This window comes from Neolamprologus multifasciatus, chromosome 16, assembly GCF_963576455.1.
Source record: "Neolamprologus multifasciatus chromosome 16, fNeoMul1.2, whole genome shotgun sequence".
Lineage (NCBI taxonomy): Eukaryota > Metazoa > Chordata > Actinopteri > Cichliformes > Cichlidae > Neolamprologus > Neolamprologus multifasciatus.
In genome coordinates, this window is record NC_140454.1 from 20,149,035 (window position 1) to 20,174,791 (window position 25,757).

The following is a 25,757-nucleotide window of genomic DNA, read 5'->3' on the forward strand; positions in this document are numbered from 1 at the left end:
ATCCCACTTCATGACTTAAAGCAGCTTGTACTTTACCTGTAGCGTCTCTTACATGCGAGTCCAGTGAGTTTCATTCCTTGCTGGGATACTGGGACCTGCTTGAATGCTTGCATTATCAGCCCCATTTAAGGAGGTATAAAGGTAGCCCTTCTAAACTTATGTCTCTTCATGCTAGTGTACAGGGCGCAGGAAAAGCAGACAGAATCACCCTGCTCAATAAGTTTGAAGTGTTGCTTTGTGGACAAAGCAATTATACTTATTTACTTAAAAGAAGAAGATCATTGTTTCTGAATTAACAAATAAGATTTCTTATTAATTAAATTAAACCTTGGACTATGTGGCTAATGATTTTCTCCAGCGCTATCAGAGCAAATATTTAAGAAAAAAGCATTTTACTACTAGGATCCATGTGAACATATGCCTAATGGCCACTTTGTTAGGTACACCTGTTCAGCGTAATACAAATATCTGAATGACTTCCAAAGTGTGGGCCGGGGCCCCCTGGTGGGCAGCAGTAATAGCAGAAACTCAGTTTGAAATTACTCCTAAGTATGTACAGTTAAGTGTTTATTGAAACATGTTTATTAATATAAAAAGTAAATTAAAACTGGTAATAGGGGTGGATTTTTTTTGTGGTATTGCTCACCACTTTGAGCTAAATTCACTGCTATTGTATTGATTTTTTTTGTGTCCCAGTAGTAGGTGGGTCACATGTTGGTTTTAACACAAAAAAAAGATCCAGCGAGCAGCATTTTCTGGGAGAAAACACCCTGTTGATACGAGATGACAGAGGAGAATGGCCAGACTGCATTGAGCTGATAGGAAGACAACAGTAACTCAAAGAGCCACTGGCTGCAACCACAGTATGCAGAAGAGAATCTCTGAATGTGCACAGCACATGAACTGTGAAGCCGATGGGCTACAGCACCTGGACAAGACCACAAATTCAGTTGGTGCCACTCATTTCAGCTAACCGGAATGGCACCAACTTTAATTCACACAAGCTCACCAACAGAAGAAGAATCTGTTGGGCATCCCTTTATGACCACATTGAGGGCGGGGGGGGGGGGGGGGGGGGCGGGTTCATATAAAGTTAATTTATGTTATATGTCTTCATAAAGTTGCCACTTGTAATAAATTGGTATACAAACATTCAGATAAGTGTAGTCGATTAATGCGTATCTACAGGACACCATGGTGATAGCCTACTTGCATAATATAAAAAACAAGCATGTATAGTGGGTTTTCGTAACGGATGCTGAGGTAGATCGTAAGAATGGAGCCAGACAGGTAAAACAATCAGTCTAGTAAAACCTTTCCCCTTGGTCCCTTATCATTTTGTGGTGGATTATACATTTTCTGTATTTCTTCCTTTAAAAAAACAAAACTAGGTTCTGACATTATTAAGTAAGCCTTGGGTGGTGAGTTATTGCTTTCCCCATGCTGCCTGTTAGTAAGTTCCTTCAGTAGCCTGTCCTCCCTTGGTCAAACTCTGTTACACATTACCTTTGAGAATGATGTTATCATCCCCACCATCCCCCACACAGAGCCAGTCTCTGAATGACACTTCCAACCACACAGCCATTCTGTAGGGCTGGCTACGCTTTACAAACACAGGCAGTCTACAGTGTACTATGTTATGCAATCTTTGTGCAAAGTCCATAACAAAAGAGCAGTTCATTTTATAGTAGTCATAACTAGAGATGGACCGATCCGATATCCCGTATCGGTATCGGTCCGATACAGACCTAAATTACTGGATCGGATATTGGAGATAAATAAAAAATGTAATCCGATCCATTAAATATCACGAAAGCACCTCAGAAAACTTGCAACATGACGTAACTCAGCTCATAACCATAGCACGTTGGAGCAGTATGCGTCACGTGATAGAGCGGCTGTGGCATGCGAGACCTGTCTGAACTTATACAAAATGCAGCAAGATATTAAAAAAACAGTTTCATTGATAAAAAATCACACTATATCGGATTCATATCAGTATCGGCAGATATCCAAATTTATGATATCGGTATCGGACATAAAAAAAGTGGTATCGTGCCATCTCTAGTTATAACCCACCTGTACTCAATACCAACCCCTTTTTGTGAGAGTCTGCTTTGTGTGGTAATTTATTGCTTTCCAGTGTGCATATAAACATTATCAAAGGCAAGCAATAAAAACAAAAAACAGGTGGCAGAGCAAATTTTAATGATTGATAATACTTGACTGCATCAGAGCGAGGATGATTGTTTCGGGAGTCATTGTGTTAAAAATATCTTTATGTGGTGGATCATGTTTGGGTAGGAGGGATCATTTTGCCCCACTGGGCCAGCCCTGTGGGCAGCAGATGAGACTTGTGTGTATGTATGTGTGCGCTCTGCTGAGCTGTGAGCAGATGAGCCCCACCAGGCAGCTTGCTCCAACTGTGGTCTGCACATACTCCAGTCTAAAAGCTTGCCTCTTCTATTTGCTCCAGATGATGCCTTGGATTTAGCTGGCCCACATGAGTGATATGAATAAGGCACTGGACGAGATACACACTTCTCAAAGCCTCGGACAGAAAGCAGAGATTTTTCAGAGTGACAAGGGTAATGTGAGTGGCTTTCCCAGCGCAGATCTCCTCCCGTTGCAAGAGCCTTTAATAACACCAAATAAACAGAAGATCAGCATTAAACTCTGCAGGGGGAACAGGTAGGTCTCATTTTCCTTTATACTTGACAAGAAGTTTGTTTATAAAATTTAATCAGGCTGGTTTAATTTGCACTAAACCACAAGAAGTGTATTCTACTCTACACTTTACAGTGTAAGCTGCCTTGCACAAGAATAGCACAGTCTTATTTGCAGAAGAGGTAGATCTCTGTTTAAAAGCTGCAATGTGTAGTGCAGTGCAACATGTACTTTTAACTTTAAGAGAGATAAGATGATAACATAATAATTGTTAACTCTTTTGTACTAAAGGAATGTATGTTAAAATACACCTCATACCATGCAAGTATGCTAAAATCTAATTTATTCTTACTTTATCGTAGCATTTAGTCATTAAAAAAGAACTCTTTGTATGCATGTCTTGTCACATCCTTTAATCTGAACTACTTCAAATAGGTGGGGTGGAGTTATATGTCCTAAGGGTGGTCTCTTTATGGGGGTTTCTTCCTCTTGTGGGGGATATTTCACTCCTTTATGATGTCAACAGTACACATAAGGCTTAGAAATAAACCTTTGAATGTGAGTTTTGGTGATGTGGTGAAAGCAGGCATCTGGTAGTAAAAAATGTGAATCAGGTTGGTTAGAGGAGAATGGAGCCATGTCTTTTGTTTTGGTCAGATCTCCCTATGCCTTCACCCAAGAAATGACTCATTACAATGTTGAAGCATCTGTTATATGACAGATAACATGTGCTTCATACAACTCTTCTGTGAAGCTGTTGTATATTATTGCCGAGCCATCAAAATATGCTTGTTGCCTGAAAATTTACACAGTTTTGCGTCATTGAAGTTTGTTTCTGTCTCTTGTTTCTTTGTTTTTGTACTTCAGGAGCACTAAAGAGAGCGAGGCATCATTCTCTTCCCCTCTTCCTGAGCTTCTCACCTCAACCCTGAACCCTCTTGCTTCTGAATGTTTATTACCATGGACCAAAAGCTGTACATCTCAGGTTAGTGTCATATTGACAGTTTTTGGTCCATGATTATCATGATACAAGACCTGTGTCATGTCCTCTTAGATGTTTTATTTCACGTACTCACTTAATGCTGATTCTTAAGTGGATCAAATGTCAGAAAACAAAATTGCACAACATTTTGTTAAAGTTGAATAATTGAAAAAATGCAATGTTTAGCTTGCCGAAGTCACCTGACCTTAGCACCATATGAATGGTCCAACCGGTTATGTGAGTAAGGAAATTAATTGCTGTCAGGAGTTAAAAATGCTGTGTCAGCATGCTTAGATAAGCCACAAAGTCTGTGATTTTATGTTTTTAATCTCAGGTTTTTATACTGTAGTATTTGAAAGCAGCAGCCACTACAAAATGGACAATGAGTGTTTCACATCACCTTTAGATTTTTCAGAAGAACTTTTATGGTTTACCACTATCAGGTCTGGAGCCTAACAGCGCTATTGTTTGTTTTAGCACAGGGTGTGTGATTACTTTGCACTGAAAATCAGGAAGTACCAACTGATGCTGAAAAACTCAGTAGTTAAAACTTGTGTGTTGGCAGCATAGAATTCTTGACTAGTTTGAAAATGTTGTTAGTCTTATGTGCAGAACCATGGCCTAAAATAATGTAATGTGAAGTGCTGCATTATAATATAGTGCATTAAGTTGTGGATTTAAGTTATTTTATATAGTGAGCAAGATAGATGTACATAGTTTATTTGCAGCTTATTGTAGGGCAGCAGAATTATGCTGGCAGGACTTTTTTTTGCTGTCAGGAAAAATACTTAAAGTATTTTTCTGCAATATTAACATTTACTCCACTCAGATTTTCCCCCACTTTAGTCTCACAGGCTGTTTGGATGACTACTGAGACTACGTATAGACAATGACAATTTTTTCCCATAATTAAAGTATTTTTGCCTTATTAACACTGCAATCATTGTTGCTTGCTCCTCACCTTATGAGTTTAGTCACAGATCAGGCTGCAACAAATTGTACAGATGCAAGGAATTAATAGCTTATGAAGACTTTCTTTTCTCCTCTTTTTTAGTCAGTTCATACAACTCAGCAGAAAACTTTTTTTTATCAAGCAAAGCAAAAATTGATTTGTTGTTGACTATGCATTTTTAAAATTCACTGGCACATTCAGAAACAAGAGCACATTCATTGCTTTGGGAAGCTAGCAATCATTGGTCTGCCTCAAATGTGAAGTGAGTTTGCCTATATATTTTCCAGGGCTGTTAAATTAGTTTGGTTTGCCAACCAAACGCCCCTATACTCTAAGCTGCAGTTGACTGTTTCTCATTATCATTGTGGTGTGTGTGTGTGTGTGTGTGTGTGTGTGTGTGTGTGTGTGTGTAGCAGCGGGGGTCGCCTCACACCAATGACTCATCGGAAAACATAAAAATTATAGCACTCTGCACTCACCAGCAGCTATCAGCAGTATAGCTGCTGGTAAGTGTGAGCCCTTTATCTATGTGTTCTTGTGTCTGTTGCCATTGATGAAATATATGCACAGAAATGCATGGTTTAGTCTTTTAAGCTAAGTGTCTAGAGTTAATATTGGGACAATGGTGCTGCCAGTGAATTGTTTAAAAAAACTGTGAATATATGATTGAAGTGCAGGCATCCAGTACTTATCGCACTGCATCAAGCCCTTAATGCCTAGAGTATTATATATGATGCATAAGTTTTTGAGACTTCTACGTCATCAGCATATTAAATGTGATACAAATTCAAACTCATATACTCAAATTACTAATTTATTTATTTATTACAAAATTGTCAAATAGGTCAAATAAACACTTGTTTCTGGGAATTATTTCATAGTTCAGGCTTTACTGGATCAACTGTTTCAGTCCATTTTCTTTCGACATATTTCCCTATTTTGAGAGTAATTGGGCAAATGAGTTAAGCAGTTTTAATGGCCAGGTGAAACCTGTTTCCTCATTATTATGTGACACATTAAACAGATAAAAGATCAGGAGTTGACTCAAAATAATGAATTTAAATTTGATAGCTGTTCACTGGTGTTCTCAATATGAGTTTCAAAGACATGTTAATGAAAGTGAAGGATGCCATTGTTAGACTGAAAATAAAATTATTTTATCAGAGCGAGAGAGAGAAACAGTTCGCTCTCTGCAAATCAAGTTAAAGGGAACCTGTTGTAGTCATTTTCAAGACCATATTTTTATTCTTCTATTTTTCCATCAAAGCTATAAGGACATCCTCGCATTGGCATTAAATAGATTCAAGAGTAGAGAGAAATTGTTGGAAACCAAATGTTTAAAGAAGTGTCAGTTCTTAGGTTTTGCTTACACTGGCCTCATTATTTAAAACTTGGCCATGTTTAATAGTGTAACACCAGCAGTATATCCATGTGCTTATTCTTAGTCTCACCAGGATCCTTGGGAAGATAAAGACAGTATGTTAGGCTGAACAGCTGTTTTTATGTCACTGTCCTAATGGCACAGCATGGTGACCTCCTTTTAGAGGCACTCAAAAAGCCAATGACATCATTGTTCCAACTGTGCTGCACTTGTCCCCTCATCCACCATTCACCCGCAAAATTGTCCATTTGGCTTCCCAGTGAGCCTTTCTGAGTAGTAATTTTTATCATCAATCATAATTATCTAAAGATAATAATATTCCTCTAGAGATGGCATTCGATTATAAAACAGGCAGCCAAGGAAACTGATACTGAGTCTTGCAATTGTGGTACTTCTCTAACTTACCACATTTTCAATTCAATTAAATTCAATTTTATTTATATAGCACCAAATCACAACAAAAGTCGCCTCAAGGCGCTTCATAGATACAGAGAAAAACCCAACAATCATATGACCCCCTATGAGCAAGCACTTTGGCGACAGTGGGAAGGAAAAACTCCCTTTTAACAGGAAGAAACCTCCGGCAGAACCAGGCTCAGGGAGGGGCGGCCATCTGCTGCGACCAGTTGGGGTGAGAGAAGGAAGACAGGATAAAAGACATGCTGTGGAAGAGAGACAGAGGTTAATAACAGATATGATTCAATCTAGTCTATTAATACATAGTGAGTGAGAAAGGTGACTGGAAAGGAAAAACTCAATGCATCATGGGAATCCCCCGGCAGCCTACGTCTACTGCAGCATAACTAAGGGAGGATTCAGGGTCACCTGGTCCAGCCCTAACTATATGCTTTAGCAAAAAGGAAAGTTTTAAGCCTAATCTTAAAAGTAGAGATAGTGTCTGTCTCCCGAATCCAAACTGGAAGCTGGTTCCACAGAAGAGGGGCCTGAAAACTGAAGGCTCTCCCTCCCATTCTACTTTTAAATACTCTAGGAACAACAAGTAGGCCTGCAGGGCGGGAGCGAAGTGCTCTAATAGGGTAATATGGTACTACAAGGTCATTAAGATAAGATGGGGCCTGATTATTTAAGACCTTGTATGTGAGGAGTAGGATTTTGAATTCAATTCTGGATTTAACAGGAAGCCAATGAAGGGAAGCCAAAAGAGGAGAAATATGTTCTCTCTTTCTAGTCCCTGTCAGTACTCTTGCTGCAGCATTTTGGATTAGCTGAAGGCTTTTCAGTGAGTTTTTTGGACATCCTGATAATAATGAATTGCAGTAGTCCAGCCTGGAAGTAATAAATGCATGAACTCGTTTTTCAGCGTCACTCTGAGACAGGATATTTCTAATTTTAGAGATGTTGCGCAAATGGAAGAACGCAGTCTTACATATTTGTTTAATATGTGCGCTGAAGGACATATCCTGGTCAAAAATGACTCCAAGGTTCCTCACAGTGTTACTGGAGGCCAAGGTAATGCCATCCAGAGTAAGAATCTGGTTAGATATCATATTTCTAAGATTTTCAGCGCCGAGTACAATAACCTCAGTTTTATCTGAATTAAGAAGCAGAAAGTTAGCGGCCATCCAGGTCTTTAAGACATTCCTGCAGTTTAACTAATTGGTGTGTGTTATCTGGCTTCATGGACAGATAGAGCTGGGTGTCATCTGCATAGCAGTGAAAATGTATGCTATGTCTTCTAATGATGCTGCCTAAGGGAAGCATGTATAATGTAAACAGAATTGGTCCTAGCACTGACCCTGTGGAACTCCATAATTAACCTCAGTGTATGAAGAGGACTCTCCATTTACATGCACAAATTGGAGTCTATTAGATAGATATGATACAAACCACTGCAGTGCAGTACCTGTAATACCTACAGCATGTTCTAATCACTCTAATAGGATATTATGGTCAACAGTATCGAATGCTGCACTAAGGTCTAACAGGACAAGCACAGAGATGAGTCCACTGTCAGAGGCCATAAGAAGATCATTTGTAACCTTCACTAAAGCTGTTTCTGTGCTGTGATGAACTCTGAAACCTGACTGAAATTCTTCAAATAAACCATTCCTCTGCAGATGATCTGTTTGACAACTACTCTTTCAAGGATTTTTGATATGAAAGGAAGGTTGGAGATTGGCCTATAATTAGCTAAGACTGCTGGGTCTAGAGATGGCTTTTTGAGTAAAGGTTTAACTACAGCCAGCTTGAAGGCCTGTGGTACATAGCCGATTATTAGAGATGAGTTGATCATATTTAAGATCGAAGAATTAATTAATGGCAGGACTTCTTTGAGCAGTTTTGTAGGAATGGGGTCTAAAAGACACGTTGATGGTTTGGAGGAAGTAATTATTGAAGTTAACTCAGAAAGATCAATTGGAGAAAAAGAGTCTAACTTAACATCAATGGTACTAAGAGTAGCTGTAGATAATATTACATCTGTGCGATGCTTATTGATAATTTTTTCTCTAATGATAAAAATTTTATTTGTGAAGAAGTTCATGAAGTCATTACTAGTTAACGTTAAAGGGATGGTTGGCTCAAAAGAGCTCTGACCTTTTGTCAGCCAGGCTATAGCCAGGCTGTAGCCAGGCTATTTCTCCAGGCTAAATGATGATCCTCTAAATTTGTGACACGCCATTTCCTCTCCAGATCACGAGTCATCTGCTTTAGGGTACGTGTTTGAGAATTATACCACGGAGTTAGGTACTTCTGATTACAGACCTTAGTTTTCACTGGAGCTACAGTATCCAGAGTCGTACATAGTGAGGAGGTGAAATTATTAACAAGATAATCGACCTCTGTTGGGGTAGCGTTCAGATAGCTGATTTTCTCTTAATTGAATGGTTTTGCAGAATTGTGGCAAGACCCAATGCTTGACATCGCTTTGTTTAGCACTGCTGTTGTGCTTTCATTGTATTTTAAAAAAACAAGCAAAAAATAGATTATGACTCCACAAGAAAAAAAAATTCTCATTTAGAGTTCTAAATGAATGAATTACAGAGGTAATATGAAAATATTGTTTACCTTGTGATTTCTTGGACTAATGTTTATAATGGTGTGCAAATTTCCTATGCTGCCTCAGCAGTTTCTGACATATAGTTCATAGCATGAATGTGTAATAGATTTGCAGCATGTTGAGGGTGTTGCCTGTCCCTCGCCCTGACAGCTGCAATGTGCTCCAGCCCCACCAGAACTCTGAACTGGATAAACAGGAGGTAATGAATGGATGGATGGATCCAAAAAATAAAATAAAATGTAAAAAAGCAGAAGCTGTTCCTTTTTCCTTGCAACCTAACAAGTAACAAAGTAACATAGTGATAAACATGGACAGCAGTGTCCTTGCTTTGCACTAAAAATCTCCCTTCCCAGAGGTTAGCATGCACTATATACCTTCATATATGCACCACTGGCCTGCTGCATCGCTGGCTGTTGTCTTACTCTGACAGAGCCTGCAAGGGGTCTTGTCTGAAACAGCTATGGTCAAGGACAATGTGTCTGGCGCTAGCTTTGTTATGGGAGTTGTGGCGACTCTGTTATCATTCTGGGTCCATTAATTCCAATTCATTTTAGCAGCGTGATAACTAGCAGCGTCTGCTTGTCTGTGCTCTCACAAGTCAATGTACTGTGTTTCCAGATAAACATGAAGTCTGTTGTTGGCGGTTCTTCTTTTCCTGTGTGTTCTCATGAGAGCGTGAGAGTACAGTAACTTTAGCCAAACCGCCATGTTTCATGCTTGAGGGTAAATGTGATGAAAGAGAGCGATGAGAAGAGATACAAGAAATTTATTGTAGACGCAGAAAATTAAATTCTTTTTCAAGGATTTAAGAAGTCACAGCTTTATCTCAGTGTAGGAGAAGCTCCCAGGTTGTGTCACGCCGAGAACTATACCTAAAACTACCATTTTAAAAAAGTATTTTATCAGTTTTACTCGTTAGCTGTAAAAGGCTGATGGCATAATGTCATCGCCCCTCGAGGTAGGCAAGCAATTATTTACCACAGGTGTATCTGCGAGAAGGCTGAGGGGTAGCGCTGGCCAGGATTTTTTTTTTTTAATGAAACATAATCATGAATCCACACATTACCTTGAAGTTGACCAGATATCCAACAATAACACATCAGTATGTGTGTGACTTCAGATAATGAATTCCAGCATCCTGGAAGTTTGCAACTGTTTCCTCCTTTGAGATGAATGCACAAATCATAGTGGGTGTAATTTGTGAAATGAAAAGTCTAGTAGAGTCTAGTTATGTACTCACTGGCCACTTTTTTTAGGCACACCTTGCTAGTAGTGGGTTGGAGGCTTTGGCCTTCAAAACTGCAAGAATTACTCATGGCACAGATACCAGAAACATTCCTCAAAATTTAATATTTTGACTTGATAGCATTAAAAAGTTGCTGCAGATTAGTCGACTTCACATCTAGCCTTTTAGATTGAGATCTTGTCACATTTGAGTACAGTCAACTTATCACGTTCAAGAATTGTGATCACTGTGGTCATAAAGGGATGGACACAGTCAGCAAAATACTCAGTTAGGTTTAATGAAATGAGTTTCAATGATCCTTAAGAAATGTATCCCATGCCATTACAGCAGTCTGAACTACTGACACTTTGCTATTTGATGTGCTCTTCTGCTTCTGGCGCCCCTCTGCCTTATGGTTTAACATTGTTGTGCATTCAGAGATGCTGTTCTGCATACTCGTTTTATAACCAGTGATTCTTTGAGTTACTGTTGCTTTCCTGTCTGCTTGAAGCAGTCTGCCACTCTCCTCTCACCTTGCCACATCATCAAGGCACTTTCTCCTGGAGAACTGCTGCCCACTGGACATTTTCGTATCGGTCCACTCTCTCTAAACTTTAGCTGTGGTTTTATGTAAAAGCCCAGTAGATCAGCAGTTTCTTAACTACTCATAGCAGCCAGTCTCACACCAATAACAATGTGACATTCAGAGTCATTTCAATCGCCTTTCTTCTTCATTCTGAAATATTTTTATTGACAAACAACTGATTAGGTGTTTCTAATATAGTACCATTTAGATGTAGTATAATTTATCACAAAAAATAGTCAGGTTAAATGTATAGTTTTGCTAAATTTGACTTTGGTGCACAGTTCTTAACAATGGAAAATACTTAAACAGGGCTTATAACAATGTTATTATTGTACAGATGCTCATCCATTCCATAAAGTCACCAGGCAGGTTGTAAATGTTATTCACAGATTTTAACAGCATTTTAAAATGAGAAAACAACTAATCTGAGATCTGATGTACTTTTATGGATCTACATTAACCCAGTTTTTATCAGCATGTTTTTGTAGTTTTGTGGTTTTGATAGCTACTCATTTCCAAATTCCTTGTCTCAGAAGGACACTGAACATTGATAATTAGCAAGAATATATTCATGCTTGTGAATGTTCTCTATAAAAAAAAGTGGATCAGAGACTAAAAATAGCAATGTAGTGTCTGGCTACAAAGTAAGAATGAAAAAATATGATACGTGTGCTTTCTGGGAAATCTTCAGCTTCTTGTTTTGGTTTTACATTATCGCTAGGCTAAAATTGCTCTTTTTAAAAATAAATATTTAACGTTTCTTTGGCCTTGGACTGTATATTTTAACTGTGTTCACCATGAGAAACATTTTACTTTGAGAAACTCCCTTTCTAAAAGGAAAGAAAAGAAAAGAGATTTTACATCCCCAAGGACAGAGGAGGAGTTTGTGCTGTGGTGAGGAAACAACATTTGGTTTCTAACACTTGCAATTTGATGAATCACACTGTTAGCACTGGAAAGGCTCAGAAAAGAAATATATATATACTATTTTTAATACTATCATATTATATCCAACTATAATTTATACATTAGCCTTACTTTCAATTACTATGCATTGATATTTCTTTTCATAGTTAATTGTGCAGGTAAGGCAGAAGCATGAATTTCCATGCAAGAAGAGTCACTTTGCCTGCCATCACACCTCTTTGTCTACAGAAGCGGGTAGGAATCTTATATGGATTTGTTTTTGTATTGTCTCCCTCTGTGTTAGCGAAGGGCTGCTTTTTGTTTCTGTTTAGTGTTCTAAATTTAAGCTGTTTTTCCAGATGGTGCTGGATTAGAGCCAGTCTCCCGTGACCACTATGTAAAGGCTTACAATGTTTAAAACTTCTCAAAGATTTAATCTTCATAAATGTTCTGCTCACATATGGTGTTCACAGTGCTTCGGCTGTGCTATTGTTACTTATTTAAATTGAGATATTTGCAGTACTTTGGTAAAAAGAAATATTGTACCATAAAACACATTCTTGCTATTAATTATACATCAATACTACAGTAGCCTTTTGAAGATTTTAAGACGTATTAAAAGCAGAAAGTAGCCCGCACTTTCATATCACAAATGGAATCTAGTGAAGTGTCACTTTTCTTTAACAGGGAATATCAGTGCTGAACAAGGGAAAGCAGGGATGTTCATACTTTAATTTAGACATCAGTACAAAGTGTTTCAGTATCTTATAGGATGTATCTAATTAGAATGTAGACTGTTCACAAGCAAAACCACAATTAAATATTTTTAAGTTTAATGTGAAATACCTGAGCCCAGTCCTCGAGCAGCCACTGTAATTTACAAAGTAGCAACTACAGCTTTCCAGCAGGCTTATCAGTGTTGGCTGATAACATTTGGCTGGTGTTCTAATTCATCTCCTTATTGTTGCACACTGACTCCACCGGTCTTTCCAAATGATCTAATTCCTTCTAGGTCTCGGGACAATAGTAACGTTTTGGATATGTAAATTATAAGTGATGATCCAGTTGTAAACAGGTTTACCTACCAGAAAGGAGGTTTTATAATAATTCAAAACTCTTTATTTTCAAGTTTTATTTTAGTGGATAGCTAAGAGAACTATTCTCTGTCGTTTTCTTATATAGACGAGGCTGGAGGCCAACTTTTTACAACCACTCAGTGATATAGCTGCAGCTGTGGGAGTGCACTTCAAGGTTTAACCAGAGAAGGCTAATAGGTAAAATGGATCACTCTGTCCTGTCCTTGAGATAAGAAGGTCTAATAGAGAAGTTTATGTTCAATAAGACTATATTTAGTGCTGCATACCCAGTATCTGGACTTATTCTTCCTGTTCCAGACTCTTTTTTTTTTCTTTTTTACTTTTCATCGCAGACCTTTATGACACAGCACGATGTGTTCTCACCCTTGTGATACAACTCTTGAAATCAACAGCCTTGTTGCCATCATAGTTTGATAAATGCAGCTTATATTGGGAAATTGTGCCAGTGTATCCTCAACAATAATTTGGTGGATCAGTAGTGGCTTACCACCTATTCATATGTGTAAGTAAGTATACATATATGTGTATAAATAGTAAGGTTGCCTTAATTTGGATTTACTATGCAGATTTTTTAAGTGAATTGAAAATTTTACTAGTCCAACTTGAAAAGAAAATAGCTGTCTCAGTGCACCACATGCACTGATCAGACAGACTACTGGCAGTTGAAGTTAGTAGCAATGACCATTATTACCGTTATTCACATTTATGTGGATTTTACTTTTATAAATCAGAACTATATATAGGGATACCCCGATAGCAGTTTTTGTGTGGCCGCATTAGTTTTTTAGCTTTAATTCATTCAGATAAATAAAAGATCAAACTCAAAGTCTTCACACATGTAAATGCACTTCTGACAATATTTTGATTGCTGCACTTTTTATAGCATCACTTTAACTGGCATCTGTACTTTTCTGCTTTTAGTTACATTGTATGTACAGTCTCCTCAGTGTCTCTGACATACAGTTAGCACTTGTGAAATAAAAAAAGTTGTAAGGCAGTTGAGTATATATACAACTGTCTCATGGTTCAGATAAAATTACCCTTTTGAAGGGTATATTTACTCATTGTATATACTGCATCTTGTTGTCCAACCTAAACTGTTCATGAAAGCAACTTTCTGCTGAGTAATGCAAACATAAAGCACATCTGCAATGCTAATGGTCCACAAAGACTCCTTCGCCTCTGACAGACCCTACCCTGTTCTTGGTGAAATCTGATACCCAGATGATTTGATTTGGCCAATTTTCAGAAAGCCACATCCTTGAAGCAACTCAGCTAAAGCCCCTGATACAGTCACCTCCAGCAGTGCAGTAAATGCACATCTTATTAAAATCAGTGAACTTTATATATATGAACTACAATGAACAAATCAATTTGTTCATTATAAATGCATATGAGTTTGCCCTTTATTATCAATTCTTCTCTTTTCCTTTTATTCAGGTCAAAACCATTTTAGAAAACAAACCTGTAGTGCTAATATAAACAATGACTACATTAAACAATGAGTGATGAAATAAACCATTCTTAAAAGATAGTTCTCTTATACTCACTGCGTGACTTGATTGATTACAAAGTGGTTTACACTAAGAGGTGATGTCATAGGTGGAGGGCCCATTTGCTGAACCTCAGCCCTGTTGAAAAGCTCTGACCTATCTCTACAGAAAAGGTGTCAGGCTTTTCCTGTCCAGGTTTAAGCTACCAATTGACCTCACTCAGAGAAAAGAGACAGCCATTTGGTCTTTGCTCCTACACTTTCCCTTTCCATACCTGCCTCTGACAGCTTTAGACTGACTTGAACCAGCACCTTTGTAATTGCTCTTGGGCTCACACAGGGCATTATGTAGGAGATCTGCTTGCCTTGGGTGTGTGCATGTCAATTCTAAGGGGGTTGGAGCCATGTGACTCTCTCTCTCTCCACCCTCTAGTAAATAAGCAGATTGATCTCTGGCTTCCTGACTCTTAGTGGTGAGAAAAGAAGGCATATCGAGCACCAGTAATACACATATGTGGATTCAGAAAAGGAATCTGCTGAGAGGGAGTTTTATCTAATTGCCTAATTTCAGCTTCACTGTGGCACAGAGCAAGATAAGGAGAGAGCGGGAGAAAGGCTGCTTGTGACAGCTGACACTTGCTGCGCTGTCTGATGAGAGTGTTTATATTTCTCACAAAAACTCTCATTTGCGATGCTTTGTACTCAGCCATGTTTTGGCTACAGAACTAGCCCAAACTCAATACTATGCTTGGCTCCAAACAAGCGGGTAAGTTCCTGTTTAATGTGTCTTGTGTTCTTTGTGTTTCTCTGCAGGCTTGAGTCTTTATATTCTGTTTTCTGCTTTGTAGGATATTTGTGTCTTTTTTTTCTTACCTATTATGTTGTTCAAATAGGCAAATGAGCTACATGTTTACTATACAAAGGTCAAACTGATTGGGTTGTATGGTACTTATAGCACAATCCTTTACAACATGTCCAATCTGAAAACATAACTTATGTATCTTTAAAAGTCACTAACGTCGCTCACTGCTTGCCTGAAATGGTTGTTAATTTAATGTTTCTGCTTCAGGTAATTAAAGTTTATAGTGAAGATAATACCAGCAAAGCTGTAGAAGTTCCTTCTGATGTAACTGCCCAGGATGTATGTCAGCTGTTTGTCTTGAAGAATCACTGCATTGATGACCACGCCTGGACACTTTTTGAACACCTCTCCCATCTAGGAATAGGTAAGATGATGCTGTAACAGCTACCCAGTTATTTACATCATACTAAATTTAAAAACAATGATGGCAAAAAATTATTTGCAGCATTTTCAGTCAAGCTTACCCATAAGTCTTGCAATAATCCTATCAAAATGATTCTTTTTCTTTTTAACACTCCGTTTCAAGGTTTAAAAAAAATCAGTTGTACTTTTCAATGCAGTTAAAACTCACAAATATCAGATTGATCTCAGCATTTTAGTTCTAACAATGAAGGATGAAAAAATACACCAATAAGCCGTACCACTAAAATCACTAACACTGGAACCTGTTGATATGTTTTGTAGTAAGTGGACCTTTTTATAAAGGCTAAATTGCCATGTCTAGGTAACTAGACCCGGACATATCCAAAGCAGGAGGTCTTTGTTTTTACACTTTGCAGTGTGCAATGACTACCCAGAGTGGTCTAAGGAAGGACAACAGGGAAACTGGTGACTGGGGAATGGGGGCCAAGGTTAAATGATGCTTATGGGGTCAAAAAGAAGAGCTACAACAAACAAACAACAACAAATTCCCGAATGTCTCAACACTAGTTATGATAAGCTGTCAGAAAGAAAGACACATAATAAATAATGTTATGTAACCATGAACTATGACTGTAACTGTAATTATTTATTTAACATAGTACTTTATTATTTACCGTTAGATACTGTATTTGTATACAATATACAATTATCCACCTATGTGTGCGTGTACATGTGAATTTGCCAGGGATACACCTAATTTGCTGTAGATGAGAACACATATTTAGCCATTTTTAGACAAACTAATTTCATCATTTGTTTCATCATTTGGTAATCTGTTCTGTAGATGTTGTCAGTGAGTGTGGGTTTTGTTTATTAAGCATGCCTTTTTTTTTAAAAACCTGAATTAAATCAAGATTATTGTCAGTAACAAGTATATTCATCTGATAACATTCTTGCACTGATATTTATTCAACTTACACTGCTGGCTGAATACAATATGTCTTCCAGTTATTCAACAATCGGTTAAAATTCTAGGAAATAATTAAGTTCTAGGAAATAACTGTTTATGTTGTACCTTTTGACTTTAGAGCCATGCCCGTAGCTGGAGGTTACACATTAATGTAAGGTTAATAATCAAACTCTTTTCCTCAATGCAACTTTTGCTGGGGAATCATTTTCAGAGATTACTCTATTTTTCAAGAACATTTAATTCCATGTCCTCAACCTTGCTTTGACCTGATTCTGGATGGTATATTTTAATAAGAGGGAAAACAAAGAACAGGAAAAACAGCAACAGCAAAACAGGTTAACATGTCATTTCTTTGTTCTTGCTCTCACTAGAAAGAGCTCTGGAAGACCATGAGTACGTTATGGAAGTGCTTTCAAGCTGTGCGATGGACACAGACAGCCGGTTGTATTTTAGGAAGAATTATGCTAAATATGAATTCTTTAGGAAACCACTGGTGAGTTAGTAATTATACAATTCTATGTATACATATCTATAGTCATACACAGCAAGTCTCTTTGTACTAGCCCACAATTATGTGGGTGGAAGAAGTTAATAACTGATGTCTCTTTCATATTCATAGGACTTTTTCCCAGATCACATGGTTTCCATATCGAGTGAAACCAATGGGATGGTGGATCACTGTGATCTTATACAGGTATCAGGTTCTTAAGTTCTTTATGTTTGCACTGCACTCTCTCTGCCCTGTAGTGGAGATTGTTACTGTGATTATTTAATGCACACACCCAACTAAGAACAAATATTCCTCTACCCAACGCAGACCTTTCTGAATTCCAGCACTTGTCCTGAGATCCATGGATACCTTCACGCCAAAGAGCAAAGCAGGAAGTCTTGGAAGAAGTCTTATTTTGTTTTGCGGCGATCAGGGCTTTATTTCTCCAATAAGGGGACTTCCAAGGTTTGTAGAACAAAATAACTTGTCCACAGAATGTATTATGAATTATGGGAAAATCACAGATTGTTTAAAAAAGCATATTATTAAGTGGGCTATTCTATACAACCAATCTTATTGCATTACACCAGTTCATTTTCTAAAAATCCACATCTGTACATTGCACGAGGGGGACTTTACAGAAGAAAGATATAAGATGAAAAATGCATTGTTCCAAATGGAAAACTATACTGTTGTTTAAATTTCTAGGGATTGATACAAGACCTCTGTTTGTGCATTTTGGGCCACCTCTTCATGTTCTGGCTACATCTCACTCATGTTGTGAGAGGAGAGTGAAACAGGTTGAGCTGGATTTTCATTAGGTCAGCTGGCACAGCAGCCATGCAGAAACTGTACTCACAATGCTGCTGACAATTGAAGCTTATACCTAGCCACCAGGCACGCCAACACATCCACTTTTCAACACCTTTCATTTTCTACAACAGTAGACCTTTTGTTGTTAAGTGCAGGTTGACCTTGGCAAGGCGCCCACTTTTAGTCTATCGTGTTTACTCTTCTTCTTTGGTTTTGGTCAGATGTTTGCTAGTCAGTTACCACAGACACTAATGACTGTGGCGTAACATTAAAAAAAGACATAGGAATAGTGAGTCACATGAAAGCAGGACAATGAAAGTCTGTGAGTTTTTTTTTTTTTTGTAAAGCTATCCTTGAAACAAAATAGCTATTGATACCATCTCAATACAGCCCCTATCAACATATCTAATTTTATCCTTATCTTTTGGTTACATTAAGAGAGTAACAACACCCAGAATGGCTGATAATGTGTTATTATTAGATGAAAATGTACTGTTTACCCATCATATACAATAATCCAAAGCATGCTTTGACATAAATGTAGATATCATTTATTGTTTACTCTTGTAAAGCAAATATGTTATGGTCTTTTAATTACATTGCAATCCAAAGATAACATGAATTGCTTAAATCCTGTCTTTGGAAAATAGCTCATTTTGAAATCAACCCTAGCAACACGACAAAAAATAAAACTGCTAGGTAACAAAGTACCTGTGCAAATTTGTCTAATGTTAAAAACTTAATGATAAGACACACAGTCAGCCGTTCATCACGTCACTAAAGGTTTCTGCATTGTAAAAATCTGCTGTTGAGTTGTGTTTCAGTGTTATTTGAATTATTTTCTGTTACATTTTAAAATAGTTAGCTTGTGTGTCTTTGATTGTTTTGCCTCTGTTGTTTTTCCTCTCCTGTCCCTTTTCGCTCAACACTTTTTGTTTTGTCACACAGTCCCTCTGTCCATGTCATGCCTCTAATTTCTGTCCTTTGTCAGTTTGCATATATAACAAATAATTTTGTTTACATATAGCCCCAGTTCACCACAACAATATTGCAGAGAAGCTTTATATTGTAAATTAAAGACCCTACATTGTTGTAGGAGAACTCCCCAAAATCCACTATAACCAAGCACTTGGCAACAGTGAAGAGGAAGAACTCTGTTTTACTGTTTAACTGGAAAAAATCTACAACTAAGCAGGCTCAGGGATGGGTAACCATGTAACTCAACTGCAAAGAAGATCATAGATACAACATACAATTCAAACTACTGGAGAACAATGTAATAAGTTAATATCTGTTTGGTAAATGAGAAGAAGTGATCCCAGCATGTGGATTCTATGACAGCATAATAAGAGGTCATTGACTCTTTTTGCTTTTCAAAAATGATCTCAGTTTCCAAACTTGTGTTGCTGTCATCGAATTTAAAATGTGGATATTTTTAAATATATACAAGTTTTTCCTTTTTAAGACTTTTAATTATTTTTGTATTTTTCAGTTATTTTAGTATTCAATTTTTTTTGTATTTGTGATCACATAAAAAAACAACAACCCAGAAATGTTCAAATACAGATACACTCAGCGCTCACCTGAGATGTTTCTGTATTCCAGGTATACACATGAAGGCTTAAGACTGTTTCATGTGCTGTTTCATACTTCACACCTCCAGTCCATACCTGTTCTGTACCTTTGTCTTATTATGACCTCTCTGTGTTTAACAGGAACCAAGACATCTCCAGTTCTTTGCTGACTTCAGTGACAGTGATGTCTACACTGTTTTGGCAGCCAAAAAACTACACGGGGCACCTACAGAATTTGGCTTCTGTGTGAAGGTAAGAGCAGTACTTACAAGTACTGTAACTGATGTTGTTACTATAAAACAGAGACATGCCAAAACTGTATAGGAGCAGATGCACGCTGATTCACAGGGCTGTTTTGTTTTCTTCCAACTTCTCACCTCAGTCCACAAAATGCAGTTCTGCCCGGGACTTGAAGCTGCTTTGTGCAGATGACGAGCAGACCAGGACCTGCTGGATTACAGCCATGCGCTTGTTAAAGGTTGGCTTGCTGATAAATAACTCTGGGTGATATCTAAGAGTAGGAATGCTGAGTCAGTGTTTGAATCAGATTTAGCTTTGGGAGGAGGTCAAGGGAAGCTTTTGAGTGATGCTGGAAAATCACTCCCACTCTTGATAGAAGCAGCATGTGTTCATTGTCTGGATATAATCTGGATACAATTTAGAGCATTACTCACCCCTGCTAGTCCACAAATTATATACACAGTGCATTACAACATATTTACTTGTACCTGCCATTTGTAATCACTATACCATTGGTCTGGAAGGATTTTAGGTTAACACACAACAAATGTTTGGATTAAATTGCACAATTTTAATCACTCCTTTTTTCCTGTGTTGTAGTTTGGGATGCAACTTTACCAAAATTTCATTCAGCCACACCAGAAGCAAAAAGCCTCACCAATGGTTAGTTAAAGTTTTTCTTGTTTTAGTAATTATACTAGCTTTATATTTTATTATTTTGTCTCATATGTGGCAAGTTACCTGTTTTTAAAGCTACTTTAAACACAATTTTGCTTAGCAACAACTCAAATGATTGTGTGAACCAGCAGGTTAGTGTGGCAACCCTACATGGACCTTTTCACTGCAGACATTTTGACTTGTCACAGTAAGCAAACAGCGGGTGAAATAATAATGGTTCACTTCAATTTTGTGTCCCAGTAACCCTTGACAGTAAAACGCCATCCACAAAAGCAAGACTTAAGTAGAATCTAGCCATCACCAATACACCTTTTGCTTTTCTTAGTGTGACTCCTGTGAAGTATTTCTATAACTGACAAACTTTCAGTTTTCTTTGATAATAAGGAACCTTTTAAAAAGCTTTATTTGCCCAAGTTAAGCTCATGCTTTTGTTGCTCTAGCCCACAATCCTGATAGCGCAGAATCTACAGCCTACAATTCAAACAAACAGATAACATTAGCAAACAGTTAGGAAGTACAGTATTATATTTAGCAGGTAAAAAGTTATCAGATTCTACGAAAGGTAAAAAAAAAAAAAGTGCATTGGACATACATTAATTTGGTGAAATATAAAACTCCAAAATGATGCCCCTCTGTCTGGTGTAGCTTGAAAGACACAAAAGTAACATGAGCCAGCAAATAGTGGTGTAGCAATATAATTGTATGGAGCAAATGAGGAATCTGCGGTGTCCCAGAATAGCCTTAGACTGTGCTGAGAGTATTTTTGCAACAGCAGACACAGTCTATTTATGGGTAATGAACATGTTCACGAACTACTCGCTTTCTAAAAATACATAGTGATCAGCTGTCCACAGATTTAACAACTTGTCACCTCTTCTCTAGTGTTGGAGTGTCATGTGTTGCCAATAACTTTACTGAGAGGATTTGCTATAAAGACAGGAGAATAAATGAATATCTTAAATGGCGCGATATGGCAGCCTCGCTTCTGTCAGTCTGCCCCAGGGCAGCTGTGGCTACAACCGTAGCTTGCCTCCACCAGTGTGTGAATGCGAGAGTGAATGAATAGTGGCATTGTAAAGCGCTTTGGGTGCCTTGAAAAGCGCTATATAAATCCAATCCATTATTATTATTATTAAATGCAATGTCGAGCTATTGAATCTTAGGTTATATATTTGGCTAGAAAAACTAGAATACTAGATTACTGCTTCATTGCACTGAGTTAAAAACAAAGCCCTGCTCCTATGCTGATTAGCACATTTATAAGTAATAGGATTTATCTTTATATCATTTCAAGTGCAGCACTGTTAATAGGAGGAGCTTTAAAAGTAATAATTTTGTTTTAGCTACTTGCTTAAATTGCAAACTTACTGGCCAGCATGGGAATGAATCTAGTATTTAAAAGCATCTTTGTAATCCAGATAAGAAGAATTTTCTTAGGTGTGTTTGCAGTTTTATTTAGAGACACTCACTATATTGCAGCTTAATGTCTAACTTGTGCCCAAGTGTAATTCCTTTCAAAACCTCTCTAATCCCTTTTCAGTTGAGTTTTTGTGTGTGTGTGTGTGTGTGTGTGTGTGTGTGTGTGTGTGTGTGTGTGTGTGTGTGTGTCTGGAATCATCTAGAAAATATGAAGATGGAGTCATGTTACTCAAACACTAGATGGCAATGCAATACCACAAGGCAGGAAAAGTAAATCTACTCCCTTTTCATAGTACAAAATAGAGAGTGAACCAAAATAATAGTAAGAATTTGGGGTATTTTGAATTACGTATCATGTGACTTGAATTTAGTTTTACATGACCACATATACAGGTGTGTGACAAGTCCTGAAAAAATGTATTAATATTTTTAAAATACACATCAGTGCAAACTGTGCCATTTCAGAGAAGCATATCAGAGAACTCTCTGGTGGCTATGGACTTTTCTGGCCAAAAGAGTCGGGTGATCGAGAACCCATCCGAGGTGCTCTCAGTAGCTGTAGAGGAAGGCTTGTCGTGGAGGGTAAGTCTTAATGTCTCTTAATCTGGTTCTATTAACAGAAAGAAAGCATAAAATTTAGGCTAATAACTAATAATGCTTCACTTTAGTTTAAACATCTTTCTGTTGTTTTATTCATTGAATATATTCAAATAATATGTTAAATTTAATAATATTTCCCAAAAGTAAATGCGACTGTCAAGCGTGAGAAAATCCTAATGCCTCAAGCAACTTGCAAATGAGCTAGAATGTTATGCAAAATGAAACATCATAAATTAACTATGTATTAACATTATTTTCACTCATATATTAGTTGTAATTCTTTTCGCCCACAGAGGAAAAGCTGCCACCGCTTGAGTGGTCATGGGAGCCCTTCCACAGCCCAGAGCTCTGTGCTAAACATAGGTGTGTGAAACATCAATTTCACTTTTTTAATGTACAACTGAAAGATATTTTCTGACGTAGCATCTCTGCTTCAGCTATCCACGTGGCTCAGCCGTGGTTTCATGGCAAACTGTCTCGTGAAGAGTCTCACCGTCTAATTGCTCAACAGGGTCTTATTGATGGGTAAACAGTTATACACTTCTATTTGTGCTTTGGCTCATTTAAGACATCAAACGTGACTTGCAGATATATATATATATATATATATATATATATATATATATATATATATATATATATATATATATATACATCAACATGAGCATGTTTGCACTAAAGCAAAGCAACACAATATTCTCCAATGTGATGTAATTTACCATATGAGGCAGTTCACTCTGTCTGTTTAATGTTGGTAAGTCTTTATAATGACTGCTATACTTTTTATTCTCTTTGTTTCAGAGTGTTTCTTCTGAGGGACAGCCAGAGCAACCCTAAGACATTTGTACTCTCACTGTGCTACATGCAAAAAATTAAACATTTTCAAATATTACCAGTGAGTATAATTAACCATTTGAATTAAAATTACTGTGCAAAAGTTTTAGGTCAAAAAATAAAGTGGTTCTTGATTACAAAAAAAAGAACCCCTAAAACAGTTTTCCCTTATTCATTCATGACCTTCATACAACAGAAAGGAGATAACTGTATTAAATATATTTGCGTTCAAAACGCAGTGTGCCTTGGTAATCTTACAGTCATTTCAAAGTACTCGGCACGTGGGTTATTTTAAGCATCCTCAAAAACTTGCCACAGTTCTTCTGATGAGTCAGGCTGTATCTGTGTTTTCATGGACATTAACAACTAGCATCCTCAGATTAGATACCTGATTATACCTGGAACAACTAAATTACCTCTAACATTTGCATAGTACATAGTATTTTTGCATGTTTTTTTATTAATCTCTGAAAAATTATCTGAAATATTTAAACTCATTTGCACCAAGTCACCTGTTTTTTGTGTGTCATTCATTTCTACATGTATTTGCATATGTCTGTGTGCATGCTTCACCGTAGGTGGACGATGAAGGGGAGTTGTTTTACAGTCTTGATGATGGTCAAACACGGTTCACTGACTTGATCCAGTTGGTGGAGTTTTACCAGCTAAACCGTGGGGTGCTTCCATGCAAGCTCAGACATCACTGTGCTTGGATAACCCTGTGAACAAGGGACCCAAAAGACAGCTGAGGTCCCACATGCACCTTAATTCCTGGTTCTTCTGGAGAAACACAATAGTGTTTTTGTGCCTTGGGAAAAAAAAAGATAAATAGTTGTTTTCATAATGTGGTACATGACTCAACCTTATTTTTTCTTATTCAGAAAAATGTGAATTTCACAATAAAATAAATAACTACTGGTGCTGAAGATCATGTGGATTACATTTTGGCCCGTTAATGTATTGGTGTAAGTATGTGGTGGTAGTAGTTGAGATACAGCAGCAGGGATTTGAGTGTTCATTGAAAATAATCCAGCAGAATGTGTGCTGCAGTATGTATAGAGCAAAAGTGCTGTAAATATGTGACATTTACAGTCTGTTAAAAGTAAATGATGACTGAATCCCTACAAGGACATGCTTGTGGAAACCTGTAGTATGGCTCTACGCTGTCAAGTCTGGGAACAACTAAGCTATTATCATACTAAGCTATTTTTTTTTGCTAGGTATTCGTATTTTTTAAGAAAGTTACTCTTTTTTTTTGTTTGTTTGTTTTTTAAATTTGAAGTGATAAATTACCTCTGAGTAAGTTTCACTGCGCATGCCTTACAAGGGATTGACAAAGAGTTGTAAAGCCCCGGTGAAGAGGTTCCGACCTCACTGACTTTGCATTGTGCACTGCATAAACTATATACATACAGTTATGATTAAGTGAACTGTTTGTATCCATGGAACCAGTGAAAAATTTCCCCTGAAGTAAGAGCAATGAAATAAATGCTAAAGATGTTTTTCTTTACATGTAATCAGAAATGACTGATATTTGAATTCACTATAAATTGAAATTTGGGTTTTGTAATTTCCTGAGATTCAGGAAGACAATTTGCAACACCTGGGCTGATTGTATGTTTTGATGTTATAGCCACATCTGTGGATATACGGTGTCAGATACTTTCTTTTTTTAAATGATGTTAGTCCTTCTAACATTGATATTCAGCTTCATACAATCTTTTTTTTTTGTAACAGCAACAATGTAAGAACAAGGTATTTTAAATCAAAGTAGCTGGACAACAGTGCATTGAAATGCAGTTTTGTAAATAAACTCATATAAACCTGTCTGTTGTAAGGTGTGATTTTTGTATGATTGTTTTGGTTGTTTTAACAACAGGCTGCAAGGCAAACACATGGCTTGTTAAACCACCATAAAGTAGGTTGAATCAATGCTTAGAAATTCACTTAATGTTTATACATGGTCTGTACATCATTTTTATTGCTGACTATACATATACCTGTAAAGATAAGATCTGGTATTGTGTGCAGGAACCACTATGCTAACAAACTCACCCTTTCTTTAAATAGCAGTAACATATGACAGTACACTGGAACAATATATTATTGTCTTTTTGAGTAATATAGGGCATACAGGGTTATCATATAAATGCAGTTAAACTCGAGCAAAGTATAAGATTCCTCCTGAGCCGACTCATCAACACACAGAGGGGTGCTGCTCTGTTCAGGAAGATTTTTATTGTGCCAACGTACATCGTGATTTTCTAATGGAATCCAGCTCAGAGTTAAATTTAGCCACACTATATAGTCTGCATATGGCTCTCATCAGGCTAATACTGTCTGGAATGAATTATTGAACTTTGGGGGCAATATGTATATATGTAATTTATTTTCTCTCAACAGCACTGGCTGACTTTTACAACCACTAGATGGTACTAGAAGCATTTTACTTTTGCTTGTGGAAGTTTATGTTTGAAATAATAGGTCAGGTGCAATCCTAGTTACATAATACATATATAGTTTGTGATAAAGATGCTATTTGGGGTTGTGTAAAATGAAAGTTGCTTAAGACATAGAAGTAAGACACTTTAATTATTGAATATCATT

General features: G+C 37.3%; 1 protein-coding gene across 3 annotated transcripts; it reads left to right on the forward strand.

The window, feature by feature from the left end:
• The first annotated feature begins 2 nt into the window (after positions 1–2).
• grb14 (growth factor receptor-bound protein 14) lies at positions 3–24,977 on the forward strand. 3 transcript variants are annotated; one of them, XM_085134777.1, is made up of 15 exons: positions 3–141; positions 2,477–2,691; positions 3,535–3,652; positions 15,377–15,533; positions 16,874–16,995; positions 17,122–17,196; positions 17,320–17,457; positions 19,521–19,631; positions 19,762–19,857; positions 20,220–20,282; positions 22,182–22,298; positions 22,610–22,679; positions 22,754–22,841; positions 23,118–23,211; positions 23,729–24,977. In XM_085134777.1, exons 2-15 carry the CDS (start codon positions 2,504–2,506, stop codon positions 23,873–23,875), a joined length of 1,584 nt encoding a protein of 527 aa, XP_084990903.1. In that variant the 5' UTR covers positions 3–141; positions 2,477–2,503; the 3' UTR covers positions 23,876–24,977. The 3 variants fall into 3 exon arrangements, with proteins under 3 accessions (XP_084990903.1, XP_084990904.1, XP_084990905.1); XM_085134778.1 differs by lacking the exons at positions 3–141; positions 2,477–2,691; positions 3,535–3,652 and adding an exon at positions 8,551–15,073; XM_085134779.1 differs by lacking the exons at positions 3–141; positions 2,477–2,691; positions 3,535–3,652 and adding an exon at positions 8,552–11,973.
• Positions 24,978–25,757: the final 780 nt, after the last annotated feature.

Coding starts and splice junctions, on each gene's coding strand:
- grb14 (XM_085134777.1), top strand. CDS start 2,504: ATGAGTGATATGAATAAGGCACTGGACGAGATACACACTTCTCAAAGC. Junction 2,692..3,534: donor AAACTCTGCAGGGGGAACAG/GTAGGTCTCATT, acceptor TTTGTACTTCAG/GAGCACTAAAGAGAGCGAGG. Junction 17,458..19,520: donor CCAATAAGGGGACTTCCAAG/GTTTGTAGAACA, acceptor TGTGTTTAACAG/GAACCAAGACATCTCCAGTT.